General features: G+C 35.5%; 1 protein-coding gene across 2 annotated transcripts in view; it reads right to left on the bottom strand.

Moving 5' to 3' along the window:
* The window catches only part of ttc33 (tetratricopeptide repeat domain 33), a 103,526-nt gene that overhangs the window by 12,910 nt on the left and 72,479 nt on the right, over positions 1–18,137 (bottom strand). For both annotated transcript variants that reach the window (XM_039750632.1, XM_039750631.1), the window contains exon 4: positions 13,122–13,253. In XM_039750632.1, the coding sequence (XP_039606566.1) occupies positions 13,122–13,253 (132 nt within the window). The remainder of the gene's footprint in view (positions 1–13,121; positions 13,254–18,137) is intronic.

Genomic DNA, 18,137 nt, shown 5'->3' with positions numbered 1-18,137 from the left:
TGCAACCATTTAGAGCACCCATCCAAATTAATAAGTCCCATGTAATGGCTGCACATACAATTATGGACCACCATTCCCCCCATGTAGTTGGCAACATACAACAACTGGCTGATATGACATTTAATTTAAAATGTGGACTACACAACTTTGTTTAATGAATGTGAATTTACCTACATTTATAATATAGATCATCACCAAAATAAGTAGACATGAGTATCAACAAACATACAGACAGTTAAACTATAACTTGCAAATATTACCTTAAATTTATATTCTCGTTTCTAAACATTGTATAGCTATCATATCAACCACATGATTTTAATACAACTAAAGTCTACTCAGCAATCAGTTCACAAAAGAATAACGAATTTAAAGTTTGATAGTTAAAATATGTAGTAAACAGCAATATATTTAGAAAAAAAAAAAAGTCAAAATCCACTTTCTAGCCATTCATGTCATGGTCAGTTATTTTAATATTGCTTATATTAATGCATTGTGGCATATATACATAACTGTGTTCTCAATTTGCTTAAACATCTTTCAGAATTATCTATTGGGGATAAGATTTCATTTCTCATTCACTCCTCTATTTTACTCTTCAAACAATGTTCTTTCACCTTCCTACAAAGCGTAATAAAACTGTTTTGCTTGCTCATCTTGAATGTCCATTATCTGTACCTCATCTCAGTAGCCCAGCTAAGTAATATATGTTGGTTCTCTGTTTTTGTTTAAATGCTTTGGACTGATCTTGCTAATACTATTTAAACTGTGAACTGTGCTTGTGAGAGGCACCTAAACTTCTTTACAAAGCCCCTCATAACTATTTTAGCTTTCTACTCCTCTGAACAGCTACAGTCCACTCTGACCCAATCAGCTTTCAACTAACTCTTCTTTTGTTGTAGTGTTAACTATAGCTCTAAGCTTCTTGATTACAATGTTAACATGAAATAAGCAATTTATTATTAAACAAAGACATTTACTGTATGTCTATTAACTGGCTGATTGCAAAAAGGTACATATTAAGGAAAAAAATATTGTGTGTGGATGTGTTTGAGATTTGCTCAACAACTTACCAGTACAACATCCGTGTCTGATTTTTGCCTTCAGAAAGGCACTGGTTCCTCATTACAGAAGAGGGTTAAAATAGATTTATGGATAAATAAATAGATGGACAAGTAAAAAAATGGAAATAATTTGTGGGAAGGAGATCAGCAGAAAGGAAGCAAAATGAAAGCATACTATATTAATATTTGATGGAAATATCTATGTAATATACAATGTTAAGGCAGGATTTTTCTTGTTGTTCTATGCTTAAAATTTGTAATGTCCTATAACGTGAATGTTTAAATTACTGTCTGGTTTGTCTGTCCATATTGCATGTACAAAGCAAGAAAAATAAAGCCTTTAGTCAATGTTTGAAAAAATTATTGACATTTTGTGGTAAAAATTCCAGACACATTTGCTAAAAGTCCTTCTACTGGAAATATATTTATCTTATCTACGTCCTCAAGTGTATATTTGTTTAACTTCAGTATTAAACAAAGGATAACGTGTACCACAAACAGTATACCTTATGTTTAGAAATAATACTATATACTTCTTATTACACAAGCCTGGGAAATTACACTTATGTCCATTAAGCTATAATATATGAAAATTTAAAGAGCACTAAAATGACACAGTAGACCTTGAAAAGCATATTGTAAAATCTGCAATTTACAACTATCGTCAAAAACACGTCAAAAATACGTCAGCATTACCAGAGGCTGTATGTGAAAGTTTAAGAAAAAATTAAATAAACAACAATAAAGATAAGCCTATCCAAAACGCCCATAAAAAAAGTCCATCAAAAGCTTAAACAATTAAAAAAAAAAAACAATCAGAATGCTTGTGTTATATGATAAATGAACATTCATGTCAAGTACTAGAATCAGTATAATGTTTTATGCATTTCTCTGCAAAACTCTTAAGCCATGTCAGAAACTTACTTTTAATGCTAGTTACTGTATCTTGGCAAAAAGTGATTTATTTGCTTGTAAGAACACTATAAAACAACTGAAGTTAAGAGGTAAGCACATTAAGGAAGTATTTAAAAATATACTGATATACTGTATGATGGCTAGAACAATACAGATTTGGTTCCCAAACCACTGCTATAAATCTGCATTATTCAGTTGAGGGTCACTGGATGTTATAACCAATCTTGGGCACAAATATGGCAATTAACACTAAACTGAAAGAGCAACAGTTAATTTAGATGGATCCAGCTGGTAATGGAGACCACCTTGGAAAGCGAGGCAAGGAACAGTAACAAGACACAGCAATGCCCTAATCATGAGAGAGAAAATGGCATTGGCAAACAGAATTCATGTCATCACATCTGGAAACCTGGAAGAACAATTCCAGAGGATATAAGCCTTGTAATCATTTTTGGTGTCCTAGCAGGGTACTGAGTGGGGAGACTAGTATGGGTTGGTGGTACAAAAGTTTGGGAAACAGAGATGGTGAGAAATACATAACATTCTGCCAAAATACTATAAACTTGGTAATAGGATGTCTAACTTTTTCAGTTAGACAGCGATGGTCCATGGAGACTATGGGGGAATGGAGAGTAACAACCTGCCATTTTAAAGAAGGGTACTTGTTTCTGCTCCACTCTTTCCAGGACTCAAAAGGAAGGAGGGGGATAATCTGACATATTTTAAGTAAGGCAAACCTGATGCTATCTAAGAGATGAAGTCCTTTAAGGTGTATAGAAGGAGAAAGGTATTCAAAAGCCAGAGGGCACTGGGGTTTGTTGGCCCCATGCGTTTACAATACTCATGACGATCCTGGAAGGGATCTCAAGATAGTCTTTCAAATCGCCTCAAAGCTGAATGAGGACACTTGAAGTGAGTTAGCTGTGAATATTTAAATGATGAGTAAAAGGTAAACTACAGCAAAGAGAGTGTAAGAGGAAAAAAAAATATAGAAGAGGGCCAATGGAGGATGCATTCTGTATTCTGTGAGGCGAGTATGCAGGCAGGACACTAACCCAGGTAAACTAAGTGGTAGCAGGTGCTGTTGTTTTTGATTATCTTTTGTTTATCTGTTTTTGGGCTTATTTTGTGATTTAATGTGTCTTTTGAATACGTTTTCCCTCTAATTCTTTTGACCCATAGTGAATTTAATTTCCTGAAAGTATGCTCAACTAAGGGATTTAAATCTTGTGGTATACATTAGACCACTCTTGATTTTTTTTTTCCACAAGAAAACACAAATATTGAGGACAATATTATCTGAATTTTGCAAACTTCTGGACTGTTTCCCCAACTTTGAGAAATAATAACATTCTATTTCAGTTGTACTTTAATAATTATTATTCTCATCAATCTTTTTAAAATTAGGATGCCAAGATTTTAAACAGTAGCAAAATAATTTAGTGAATATAATTGAAATTGTCATTAAGAAAACACTGTATGAGAATTAAATCAGTTGTAAAGCAAATTCTGATGTGGCAACACAGTCTAGTTGCTAGAGAGTATAAAGTAACTGAATGTAATATATGTAACCATATTATTTCTAAAATGATAAAGAAAACTAGGGAGCTGCCTTGGAAACCTGGTAAGCCTTTTGTGAGGTTTAAAGCCATGCATAGGTGGGTGTCCCGTTGAGTGAAGAGTTGGAAAGGCAGTGTGAACAAGAACAAGACCCCAGAGCTTGATGATTACTTTGTTCTTTCACATTAAAATTGCTCCCATTGTTTTCACCCTTTTTGTTGATTTGTTTTTTACTTTAAACCTTGTATTTCTGAACCACTGGGCCTTCCATTTTTCTAGGCTCAGGAACAGTACAAGCCTTGCAAATAACAGTACACTTTACAAATAAAGCCATTGTTTGTCCAAAACCAGACATTTTGCTCCAGAGTCATTAGTAATTACAAGTACATTTTTATGTTTCTGTCCATTAAATAACAAGACTTTGTTTCTATCTCTTAAACAAAAGCAGTGTTAGCGGATTATGAGCACTTGCTATGCAGGGTTAAACCTGTCCAAACCTGCACAACAAATGATAACACTCTCTGCCGTTTAGTTGATTGTCAATAACTGCTTAATGCAGTTGTGTGCTGGAATGATATTAGGTTTAAAAGTTGAGCAACATGTCAATTTGAAATTTTTAGTAAGATTGAACAAAACACCAATGGAATCTTTTCAAATACTTACTGAGGCTTACGGGGAAGACTGCATGTCTCGTGTGAGTATATTTTTTCTAAATTGAAATTGGTACTTAAAGGAACATATTTTGAATCAATGGATGCAATAAAGAAGTAAAAAAGAAAACATCAGATATCTTGAGACGGTGGACAGAAACTGATCTGATCCACACCTTCGACCAGTGGAAGAAACCAAGACTGCATTGGTGTGTAATTGCGGAGTATATTGAAGGGGACAAGCATTAGAATTGTTATATAAATAAGAGTGAGTTATTGTGTCAGACCTTGTATATCTGACACATTATTAATTGTGACAAATATAATAATAATGCTTTGCTGTAAAGTTCAAATAAATTCAAAAGTACAACATGCATTATGTTGCAACTATACAAACCCTTTAATGTCACGTATGTGCAGGATGATTACGGCATATTCGGAGAAGAGCCTGAGATGCACATACGTATGTCACATGGAGATAATCATAAAAAACTATAGAAAGCATATATGAAAATGCAAATTTAATAAGGTTATTAAAAAAAAAAGAAACAGTCTATCTTTTTTCTGATGCTACTATATATTAACAAAGTATGATGTTTACAGATGACAAATCAAACAGTTACTGAGTAACAATGACAGTGGGTTCTACGAAAAAGCAATAAACGTATGCATCTGCCATATTCGGTAGGTTTTCACTAGACGGTCATCAAAAAAATCATAATTAACTTTTTCATAATTATGTACACAATAAATATAGCATGTATACAAATGTCTATACCAATTTATTTACATATACAGGGCAGTACACACAAAAGAGAGTTCATACTAATTCAGAAATTTAAAAGTGTATTACAGTCAGCAACTCCTTATTTAATGTACTTCTTGTAGTATCTTTTAAATATAAGACAATGGTGTAGAAAGTTAGGCAATAAACCAGGAAATTACAGTATACAGTACTCTAAATTCCTTTGTGCTCTTACAGGCATGGTAAATAAAGTAATGTAAAGAAGAAAAACAACTGTGTACTCTGTACTGTGGGGGAAGATATACAGTAAAAGTTGGCACTACCACAAATGAAATGGTACAATATCAGATAAGAGCAAGGCAGGACTAACTGAAAACTGTAAAGCAGGGTACATACAATAAATACTTGTGTGGCCTACTTTTACAGTTGATAACGCTTTTTAAAAGCAGTAAGCAAAGGAAGCAAAGGTAAAAATGTGCATTTTTAAAGACTCTGTACAAAATGAAAACCTAAACCTACATAATACTTTTGTTACCATATTCTGGGACAGTTTAAAATTGTTGAAAAACTTTTACATGGATGTGACAAGTATAATTGCAAAGAAGATTCATAGTGTTTCTTTTATGTGTTCAAGGTGAATACTTCTATACCACTTTTTGCACAATTCAAAGAAAAAAATATTTTTTTACAGCATGACAACAATGCAATAAATGTAAGACTGTTCAGGACTGTGGATACTTTTCATACCAATGCTTTTTATTAATCTACCTGTAATTGCTTCTGAAGTGAAGGAAATTCACTTGCCCCTACACACAGACATGCGCAGACCACTTCCTTCCTCATTATCTCCAGGTATCTGTATGATTTTTCTGCATTCACCTTCTGAAAGTATGCATTTACAGTATAACAACTTTCCATTTCTATATTATTCTATAATGCAGTACCAAACCTGAAAAAATACCCTATAGAAAGTTGAGGTTCCATCTCTTATTCTCTTTCCTAACACCCAAGTATTCTTACCAGTTCCTGGTAGATAGCTGGGGAACAAATGGAGGCAGTCAAAGATTTTATTTTTCTGGGGTCAAAGATCTCAACAGATGGTGATTATAGCTGTGAAATTAAAAGAAGGTTGCCTTTTTATAGAAAGACTATGGAAAATTTGAACAAGATGCTAAAGAGGAAACAAGTCACATTACTGACACAAGTCTGTATAGATAAAGCTTTATTCTTTTCAGTGGTAATGTATGGCTTTGAGAGTTAGACCATAGGGAGAGCTGAGTGGCAGAAAATGAATGATTTTGAATTGTGGTGCAGGAAACAACTGCTGAAACTTCCATGGACTGTGAGATGATCAAATCATTCAATACTGTAAGGAATAACACCAGACTCTTTACTCGTGACCATAAAAATATAATCCACATATTTAGAGAGTACTACCTTTATTTAGTCTTTATATTCTACTCAGTTTAAAGATGATAAGACACAATCTAATTCATTTTTTGATGCATTACAAATAGATGCAGCTAGATGCTCTTAATACAGAAGAACTGGCTAAAAGTCTGACACTCTCAGAATTACTAGACGCTATAAACTCATTCCAATGTGGGAAAGCAGCAAACCGTGATGGCTACCCAGTAGAATTATATATAAAGAATTTTTAAACAACTTGGCTCCACTGCTATTAGCAACACTTATAGAGCCTAGAGACAACAGAATTCTACCTCAGACTTTTTGCTGAGCATTAATTACCATCTTACCAAAGAAAAATAAGGACTTATTACAATATGCATCATACCAATTTCACTTCTGAATAATGATATTAAGATACTTTCCAAAGTTCTAGCTGGGAGGACTGAGAAACTGCTTCCTTCTGTAATATCACAAGACCAAACCGGATTTATTAAAGGCAAACACTTAGCTTTTAATCTTTGATATTTGTTTACTGTAATACTGTATACTCACCCATAAAATTTAACACACCAGAGATCTTACTATTTTTGGATGCAGAAAAATCATTGGACATGGGTGAATGGGACTACCTATTCACCGCATTGCACAAATTTGGGTTTGGCCCAAACATATATGCATGGATCAAACTGCTTAACACCAGTCCAGAAACTTCTGTTTGTATTAGCAACATTATTTCAAACTACTTCAGAGTAGTATGTGGTACTCGACAAGGATGCCCCCTGTCACCATTGCGCTTTGCAGTCACCATTGGCCATTCACTTTTGATATGTATCAGAGATAAAAGGGATTACTAGGACTTGAACAGAAAAAATCATTAAATGCACATGATATGGTACTGTATATATCAGACCCAAAAACGTCCGTACCAGCAGTCCTCAATGCACTAGGAGTATTTGAAAAGATATTTGGACTCAATAAAAGTGAGCTTTTTACAGTGAACTCTCTAGCACGCAATATTGGACTGGACACCTTCCCTTTTTATTTCAGCAGATCAGTTAAAATACCTAAGGGAAAATTATCACAAGTAAATATAAAGATCTTTTTCAACAAAATTTTGCTATCTGCATGGTAAAAATTAAACAAGATGTGAACAGATGGTCTACCTTCCATCTCGCATTAACAGGGAGAAATAACAGTATCAAGACGAACATCCTCCAACAGCTTCTTTTTCTATTTCAGAACATCCCCATATACATTAAACTAATTGTTTCTTAAGAAATTAGATTCAATTATAACATCATTTATTTGGAATTCAAAACATCCACACATCCAAAGGGGGACTCTACAATGACCTAAAGCTGAAGGGGACATGGCACTACCTAACTTTCAAATTTATGACTGGGTGAGAAATGTACAAACTATAAAGTCCTGGACATAGATGACAAAAATCTTTTTAATGCTTATCAGACAGCCTTGGTGTCACAATCACTCCTAACCCATTAACAGCAATATTTGGTGTACTACTAAAGTGGAGAAGGTCAAATTGATTGTAATTGCCTTTACTACACTACTAGCACATATCTATATCTTGCTCAACTGAGAGAATCCCAGCCCACCTGGCTTAAATCAGTTTGTAACTGATGTTTTATAATATTTTAACTTAGAATAAGTATTTATTTTGGGGAAAAGGATATTCTCCTTTCTTTGTTGTTTTTAAAGATTTGCTAATTCTGTTGGCTGTTCATTCTTTCTCTCAGGTGGAATTTGAACTCTGGCTTGTTAAGTTTGACTTGATTGTACAAAATGATGTTTTCTTTTAATAAATTCAATTAACCAATATAATGAGAAAACAAGATTCAATACAGAAAACTAATGCTAGGAAAGATCAAAGACAAGAGGAAAATGGAATGTCGGAGGATGAAGAAATAACTGAATCAATGTACATGAACTAGAGGAAACTCAAAAAAGCAGTGGATGACAGACAGGCCTGGTGCAAAAAGTCCATGAGGTTATGAAGTGTTGGAAATGACTGAACAACTAAACAAAAACTATATAAATTGCTTACAGAATTCCTGGTGAAGTGATATTTAAACAGAGCACAAAATGAGCAAATTATTAAATTATTTTGTGAAAATTCCCTCAAAAGCACCAACTGTTAAAAGCAAGAACTGAACTAAAAGTGACCTCACCGCCCAAATTGCCACATTTGTTTTCTCATAAAAAACATTTTCAGCTTATAAAAAAAAAAATCACTCTTAAATGCAATTAGTTTCAACTGTCTCTGACTAAACATTCTCATTGAAGTTCATATTGTATACATTATAGGTTTGATGCAACACCTTCAGTTGTTTTGAACAAATAAAGGTGCTATAAAAATGGCAAACTACAGTATACATTAATTGATTTTATCATGTTGCTTAAGGCATGCTACCCAAACATGTGCCCTGAAAAGTTTTATTTAGCAATTTCTAATAAGAAATTAGCCTCTCTCTGACTGACTTATAGTTTAGGACAAACGAGCACTTATCTGAACATCAGGCCTTAAATCATACTAAATTTGTTCAGTTTGAAACATAAATCCGGATTCCCTAAAATTTGACTTCTGAAGTTTAGATCATGTTTAAGACAATAAAACAAATGAAAATAATTTATCTGAAGTATTTTGTCACTTTTTTATTCAAAGGAAGGAAACAAATTGTTGTTTCTTTTCACCACTAGAGTGATATTTCCGATAAACCCCTTCAAGAAACTTGAAAAAAATTGAAGTTCTGGCTGGAAGCACTTGGAATGGACATCTTACAATACTCCAATAATGCAAGTAACAGTGCAGCAGAATGTTTAAAATAATGCTTTGTGAACCCAGTGAATCTCAGTTTTTCAGGCCACACTACAATAAGTAGTTAGCCTAGTCATTACACTAGACACAGCTAAGTGCTTTTACAGCTATCAAACTTATTCTGCCTGAAGATGTCTATTTGGCCCTTCCTTTTTTCAGATATTGGAAAAGGTCTTGAAAACTGCTTGCCTAATATTGATGGGAAACTCGCTATTAACACAAAATTGTGACCCCACGGGAAAAAGTGGTCACATGACTGGGTATGTTGGTAGCAAGTCCCAATAATCACACCACATGCACTTGTTCTTAGTGGCATTATTGGACAATGCACAACCTGTTTACCTAAGCAATACCTCACAACGGCTAAACACTATAAATGTTCCACTACTTGTTTTAATAGTTACACTTCTCTTTTGTTCTCTCCTTAATCTACAGATGAAATTCTTCACTAGGGCATCATGACCCATCGAGGTAAAGCTTACTGTGTGTTTCACAATTGAATATATCTTTGTATAATTTGCTGATGACACCACCACCGTAAGTCTAATCACCAACAATTAAATCATTAAATTAAATCTATAATTTTCTGATGGCGCCACCATCATACACTTCATAAACAATGGAATGACAGAGGAGAGGTCTTACTGCTGACTCAGTGATGTCAGGATAACAATCTTGCCATTAAAGTCAGAAAAACCAAGGCACTGGACATAGACTTCAAAAAGCAGAAGCCAGATCACACTGATACCTGTATTGGAGGTGATGCTGTTGAAAGAGTTAGAAGCTTTAAATTTCGTTACTGCTGAAACTGAAATCTAACCAAGTGAAATGTTTTTGTATAAAGTCATTAAATCTTGTTTACCTTATTAGAGGATAAATTGACTTATCGAGAAATTTGTATTTAAGACTATTTAGCTTATTTTAAGAAATCTTGTTAAATAAATATTGCTTACCACATTGGCATATTTTTTGTTAAATAAAAGCAAAACAATTTTTTATTTTGCAATCTGTCCATTGTTATTATGTCTGTTTATTTTTATATTTGCCTTAAACCTATTCATTTTTTATTTTTGCTTGCCATTTCTTTTTTTGCTCCTTTTCCTATTACTCTCCATAGCTTTCTTTAATACTTTATTAGTATTATTTGTACTTTTTTTCCATATTCTAGACTTTACATTTATTAATGCAACATTTCTGCACTATGCTATCAATGTTCTGTTTAACATAATATTTAATACTAAATAACAGTTATTACAATTGCATCTATTCCTTTCTTTTTGTTTCTATGTTTTCCAATCTTTTTCTGTTGAATTCAGGAAAAGGTATTAGTTGAATGTTGATCACTGTTGCATACTCTGGTTTATCGATGACTTAAGGAGTGAATGTTTTATTTCATAAAGTAAACACATTTTAGCTATTGTGACTCAGAATAGTATTGTAAAGCTGGGGAAACTGGAAAAAAGAAAAACAGATAACATTGTAACTTCTTTCATTAGGAATGGCAAAAAGCCATTCATAATATAGATTCTAGCAAAATCTTAAGGTAGTTGTGGGAGCAGGATACTAACTAATTTTCAGTTTTATTATAGGGTTACAAATATAACTTTGTAGCTCTGGAAGGAATAAACTGAAACTGACACAGCTTGGTTAGCCAAGGAATAAAAATCCTACTCAAACACTTTTTGTATGTTTGCTCTTTGCTCCTGTCATTACCAATTACCAACAGTTTCTCAGTAGTCTTGTGGCTCAGCACTCACTCCAAAAAAGTAACAATGTAACAGATACTTTAATGTTGAGGTGCACATTGTTTAATAGTGTTTAACTTATGGAATATGCTTTAATTCAGATTTTAAAGACTTCTCTATTGACAATAGGAGAGCATCCTTTGTACAACTATGTTTCAAACACTTTTCAGCCAACACTTTACTTTTACAAAGATACACATTTTGTTAAAAGAAAAATGCCCAACTCACTTAATCTTTCATTGATATTCATGGATAAAACTATACTATCTAATAATGATGAACATACTGACTGTATTTTGGAACTCTACCAACTTATTTCAAAGACTGCAATGCTAGATGATCTAAGATAACGTAAGGAACAGGACCTGATAATAAATAGAGCTCAACTGTCAATAAAATACACTTTTGATCAATTTGTGCTGAGCACAGAATAACTCAATTAAAAATGAAACAACAAAAACATATGTCTTTATTGACTAAGTTTATTAATAATATATCGGGGAAGATATGAATTGTGTTATAATAAAACATAACACCCTTAAACTCACTTAATCCAATTCAGGGTTGCAGTGGGGCTGCAGCTTTTCAAAAAGGGCATGAATAAACCCTGGGCAGAGTCCATCACAGTGCCAGTTCACACACAAACTCAAAATAACACTCATTCAAAGCTAATCTGGGACAATTAATCAAACTAATCTGCACATCTTTGAGGAGGTGGGAGGAAAACCCATGTAAACACTGGGACAACATGCATATTCTTACACCAGCAGCAGGACATTATGTCATGAAAAGTCAATTGCGATACCTTACAATATAGTGCCAATGTCATCAGTTTATTTTACAGTACATATTGGGAAGAATTTTAATCTACCATCTGTAACTAAATGCGAAAAAGGTGTCCTATTTTACTCAAAAACATCAATTTTTCTTTATGTGGAATACTCCAAATCTTTTTCAAAACGTGCCACAGATTTTCTCATGCTGGTACAAAATAAAAAGTTGTGCTTCTATTGACCTTTTTGATGCTTAACTATACATTCAATATGCATCTTTGTTCACATAGCTCTCCAAATTGAGTCATATATGAAATTAAGATTGCTTTAAGACGGAGGTCCTCAATCACTGTCCTGGAAGGCTGCTGTGGCTGCAGGTTTTTATTCCAACTAGTTCCCTAATTAGAAAGCACTCTATGCTGATAGTTGGTGTTAAACTCTATACTTGTGAAAGGAAAAATTCTGCAACATGGGAAAGGACCACCTTAAAAGAAAGTGGCCAATTTGGAGATGGTTAATGCTCTATATATTAAAAACAATATGTGATAAATTTTCTGTCCTATAAAATATTAAATATTAGATGTATAAAAAGTATTATTTTTTTAATAATGACTGACTGGCTCAAAAGAATAAAAAACTATGCATTGCTGAGAATTTTGTCATTCGAGTTTTATCATTAGTACTAAGCTGACCCGCCTTTTAAGGAGACCGACTTTTAAGTTGACCACTTCTTAAGGCAATTCAATATGTAGATCAATTTGATATTTTATACAAACTCATTAATTTGGTTATATTGCATTTGAGCAGTATTACTTTAATACTCGTTTGTTATTTTTGTGATGAAATTTAAACTTTTTTTCTATATTGAGGTCGCCCTTTTGAACCCCCTTGATATTTACTAAGCGGTGAGGCATTTGTACTCCATCAACATTAATTATTTCCAGAGACATAATTTTGTCTATTTTTCCAGCAGAACTCTGCTCACATCATGTCGCTTCATACCGCAAGCTGCAAGTAGTAAGTCTGTGATAAGCGGAATACCGCTACGCTTTCCACTCACGGGACGGAAGGACAATCCCAACCGCTTTTATATAGTAAGAAAGAAGAAGATATCGCACAGTCTGAAGTAGAAAATCATCTTTTACCTGGAAAAACGAAACTACAAATCCCATCGTGCATTGCAAAATGGACGGAGCGTGTGTGAAACTCCACGCCTGCGTAGTACTCACGGGACGGAAGGACACCTGACAGCTTTTATATAGAAGGATGCCCTATTTGCTCCCAGTTCTAACAAGTTATTTTCAAAAACATTCTAATTGAAATTACAAAAACATATATAAACATAAAATTATCACATTTTAGTTTGGTATTGTTATTAGGAATGGAAAAGTGGTTTGGATAAGCTCCCACAATTAATACATACCAAGTTTATCTCTCCTAAGTTCAACTGAGCACGTCCAAGGGTTTGCCAGGCCTCCCACCACCGAGGGTTAAGTCGTACTGCTGTCTCTGCGGCCTGGACTGCAGGAAAGACTTCATGCAGGATCATTAAAACCTGCAGCCAAAAGCAAATACAGAAGGCAACACGATAAAATGACCAATTAACAGAAAATAATGCAATCCAGGTGTTTAATACACATCATTTTTTTAAGCCACTGATGAGTAATTACTTTTTATACCTGGTTTGTTTTCACCTCATTAAACAACTGAAGCAGACACGCAAGTGCTATTAGTTTTGTACCTTCTGTACCCAAATGTACTAAAATGCTGTAATATACGGTAAAAGACAGGAGTTAGGACTAGTTTCCCATTACAAGTGAGAACATTTATGAAAAAGGCTTAAATTTATTGCAGTTTACTGGCCTAAATGTTTCATCTGTCTTGTGTAATGTCAACATTCTAGGATCTGGAGAATTTTTCTGTCTTTCATCTAACCATTGCTTTAATAGTTGCTAGACTTTTATCTATATACAGTATATACAGAGAGAGAGAAACAGAGATAGCAGCATAAAAACAGAACTCTAACTTGTATGTACTGTACTCCGTTTAAAGGTTACAAAAATTAAAATATCCAGTAGCATGTTAGTTAATACTATTTTCTTCTAGGTGATCATTAACAATTTTAACAAGTCCATGCAAACAATTCTCTTAGAAAGTGGCAGTTTTTTAGCTGGAAAAGAAGCTATCATAATTTTCTCCATTAATCTTGTTAGTATTAAGAAACAAAATGCAGGTAATATATTATCAAGAGTGAAACAAATATCATGCACAGTTATTTATTCCATGGAATGGCCTTTATATATATATAAAAAAAAAACACTTAATTTTATTCACTTTAAAATATTTTACAAAACACCTCGGCCTAAACTTGAATTGGCAGATACAGTATAAACTAGAAATCATTTAAAGCACTTGAAATACTAAAGCAGTTAAAAAAAAGTCTTATCACTGGACTTTATCATGGCTAATCAATGTTAAAAAAGAACAATGACAAACTGTGATTTAGTGATAAAACAAATTACTGTATTATATACAAACAAAAACAGTTTTCTGGCTTTCTAGTAAATCATTAATGTGGTAATCAAGCAATACACATTAAAGGCATTACATTTTTGTTTCAGAAAAAGTACTGTTCTTAGACATGTCAAAAACTATTTTTCACTTGTAAAAATCTAATCACTTGGACAGGAGATTGTAAGTGTTATATTAATTACATATTCGGTTCTATATAGCAATTTTTTTGATAGAGATTCTCACACATTTAAGAAAAAGAACTACGAACACCACACAAAATAAAGATTTTTGTGAAAAAATGAAAAAACAGCTGTGAAGTGCTTTTCAGTAAATAAATTGCAGCAGATTATGTTTTATCATAAAAAACAGATGACCACAAAGCCATACTCTACAGTTATGTTTTTTTTTATATTTTGTATTTAAAACTGTAGGTGGACAACAAGAACCACTCACTGATTTATTTATTAACAATTTCATCTCATACAAAGATCAAATATTTTCAAATATTTTGTGCAAAATTTATTTCTAACTAGGGCTGCAAAAACTAACTTATGTCCTCAAAAATCTAATTCTTTTTCTTTCGGCTGCTCCCATTAGGGGTCGCCACAGTGGATCCATCTTCTTCCATATCTTTCTGTCCTCTGCATCTTCTACTGTTACACCGATCACCTGCATTTCCTCTCTCACCACATCCATAACCCTTCGCTTAGGCCTTCCTCTTTTCCTCTTCACTGGCAGCTCTATCCTTAGCATCCTTGTCCCAATATACCTAGCATCTCTCCTCTGCACATGTCCAAACCAATGCAATCTTACCTGTCTGACTTTGTCTCCCAACCGTCCAACTTGAGCTGATCCTCTAATGTACTCATTTCTAATCCTATCTATCCTTGACACACTCAATGCAAATCTTAACATCTTTAACTCTGCCACCTCCATCTCTGTCTCCTGCTTTCTCATCAGTGCCACTGTCTCCAACCCATATAACATAGCTGGTCTCACTACCATCCTGTAGATCTTCCCTTTCACTCTTGTTGATAACTGTCTGTCACAAATCACTTCTGACACTCTTCTCCACCCATTCCGCCCTGCCTGCACTCTCTTTTTCACCTCTCTTCCAGAATCCCCATTACTCTGTACTGTTGATCCCAAGTATTTAAACTCACCCACCTTTGCCAACTATATTCCCTGCATCCTCACCATTCCACTGACCTCCCTCTCATTTACACACATGTATTCTGTCTTGTTCCTACTGACCTTCATTCATTTCCTCCCCTCCAGGGTCTCCTCAACCTGCTCCCTACTATCGCTACAGATCACAATGTCATCAGCAAACATCATAGTCCACGGGGACTCCTGTCTAATCTCGTCTGTCAACCTGTCCATCACCATTGCAAATAAGAAAGGGCTCAGAGCCGATCCCTGATGTAACCCCACCTCCAACTTGGATGCTCCTACCACAGACCTCACCACTGTCACACTTCCCTCGTACATATCCTGTACAACTCTTACATACTTCTCTGCCACTCCAGACTTCCTCATACAATACCACAGCTCTTCTCGAGGCACCCTGCCACATGCTTTCTCCAGGTCCACAAAGATGCAATGCAACTCCTTCTGGCCTTCTCTAAACTTCTCCATCAACATCCTCAGAGCAAACATTGCATCTGTGGTGCTCTTTCTTGGCATGAAACCATACTGCTGCTCACTAATCATCACCTCACTTCTTAACCTAGCTTCCACTACTTTTCCCATAACTTCATGCTTTCATCAATTTTATGCCCCTGTAGTTACTGCAGTCATACACATCCCCCTTATTCTTAAATATCGGCAACAGTACACCTCTTCTTCACTCCTCAGGCATCCTCTCACTTTCCAAGATTCCATTAAACAATCTGGTTAAAAACGCCACTGCCATCTCTCCTAAACACCTCCATGCTTCCATAGGTATGTCATCTGGACCAACGGCCTTTCCATTTTTCATCCTCTTCATAGCTGTCCTTACTTCCTCCTTGCTAATCCGTTGCACTTCCTGATTCACTATCTCCACATCATCCAACCTCTCTCTCTCGTTCTCTTCATTCATCAGCCTCTCAAAGTACTCTTTCCATCTGCTCAACACACTCTCCTCGCTTGTGAGTATGTTTCCATCTTTATCCTTTATCACCCTAACCTGCTGCACATTTTTCCCAGCTCGGTCCCTCTGTCTAGCCAATCAGTACAGGTCCTTTTCTCCCTCCTTAGTGTCCAACCTCTCATACAACTCATCATACGCCTTTTCTTTAGCCTTCACCACCTCTCTCTTCACCTTGCATCTTATCTCCTTGTACTCTTGTCTACTTTCTGCATCTCTCTGACTATCCCACTTCTTTGCCATCCTCTTCCTCTGTATACTCTCCTGTATTTCCTCATTCCACCACCAGGTTTCCTTTTCCTCCTTCCTCTTTCCAGATGTCACGCCAAGCACCCTTCTTGCTGTCACCCTTACTACATCTGCTGTAGTTTCCCAGCTGTCTGGTAACTCTTCACTGCCACCCAGTGCCTGTCTCACCTCCTCCCTAAACTCAACCTTGCAGTCTTCCTTTTCAACTTCCACCATTTGATCCTTGGCTCTGCCCTCACTCTCTTCCTCTTCTTGATCTCCAATGTCATCCTACAGACCACCATCCTATGCTGCTTAACTACACTTTCCCCTGCCACCACTTTGCAGTCTTCAATCTCCTTCAGATCAACTCTTCTGCATAGGATGTAATCTACCTGTGTGCATCTTCCTCCACTCTTGTACATAACCCTCATTCTTCTTAAAATACGTATTCACCACAGCCATGTCCATCCTTTTGGCAAAATCCACTATCCTCTGACCTTCCACATTGCTCTCCTTGACACCATACCTACCCATCACCTCCTCGTTTCCACTGTTCCCTTCACCAACATGCCCATTGAAATCTGCTCCAATCACCACTTTCTGTCCCTTGGGTACACTGTTCATCACTTCATCCAACTCACTCCAAAAATCTTCTTTCTCACCCATTGCACACCCAACTTGCGGTGCATATGCACTAACAACATTCATCATCACACCTCCAATTTCCAGCTTCATAATCATTACTCTGTCTGACACTCTTTTCACCTCCAAAACACTCTTGACATACTGTTCCTTCAGAATAACTCCTACTCCATTTCTCCTCCCATCCACACCATGATAGAACAATTTGAATCCACCTCGATCCACCTGGCCTTACTCCCCTTCCATTTAGTCTCTTGCACGCAGAATATATCAACCTTCCTTCTCTCCATCATATCTGCTAACTCTCTCCCCTTACTAGTCATACTGCCAACATTCAAAGTTCCTACTCTCAGTTCAACTCTCTTTACTTTCCTCTTCTCCTCCTGCCTCTGGACACGTCTCTCGCCTCTTCTTCTCCTTCTTCTTCGGCCAACAGTAGCCCAATTTCCACCAGCACCCTGTTGGCTTACAGTACTGGTAGCGGATGTTGTTAAACTGGGGCTGACCAATCCGGTATGGAAATTTGTATTGTTGTCCGCATATTGATTTGGCGAAATTTTACACCGGATGCCCTTCCTGACGTAACCCTCATTTATGTCCTCAAAAATCAATGATGAAAATAGTTGCCAGTTAATTTTGTTATCAATTAATTGCCTTTTTAGCAAGGCTTGAATTTGGTTATGGGATTGTGGGTATCGTGTCTATTATTCACAAATCCCACATACTTTACCTTAATAAATTAGGAAAATCCTGCTGGGCGCTCAAGGCAAAAAAGCATGGAAACATGGAAAACCTGTACATAATATAACTAATCAACTGTCAACTGCAATCATTTTACTTTGTAGTGTGCAACGACGCTTCCCATCCAACGTGATGGAGCTTGAGAGGTGCTGCAAAGAGGAATGGGTGAAACTGGCCAGG

This window comes from Polypterus senegalus, chromosome 4 (genome assembly GCF_016835505.1).
Source record: "Polypterus senegalus isolate Bchr_013 chromosome 4, ASM1683550v1, whole genome shotgun sequence".
NCBI lineage: Eukaryota > Metazoa > Chordata > Cladistia > Polypteriformes > Polypteridae > Polypterus > Polypterus senegalus.
The sequence above is the reverse complement of the archived record's forward strand: the minus strand, read 5'-3'. Positions and strand labels throughout refer to the sequence as shown.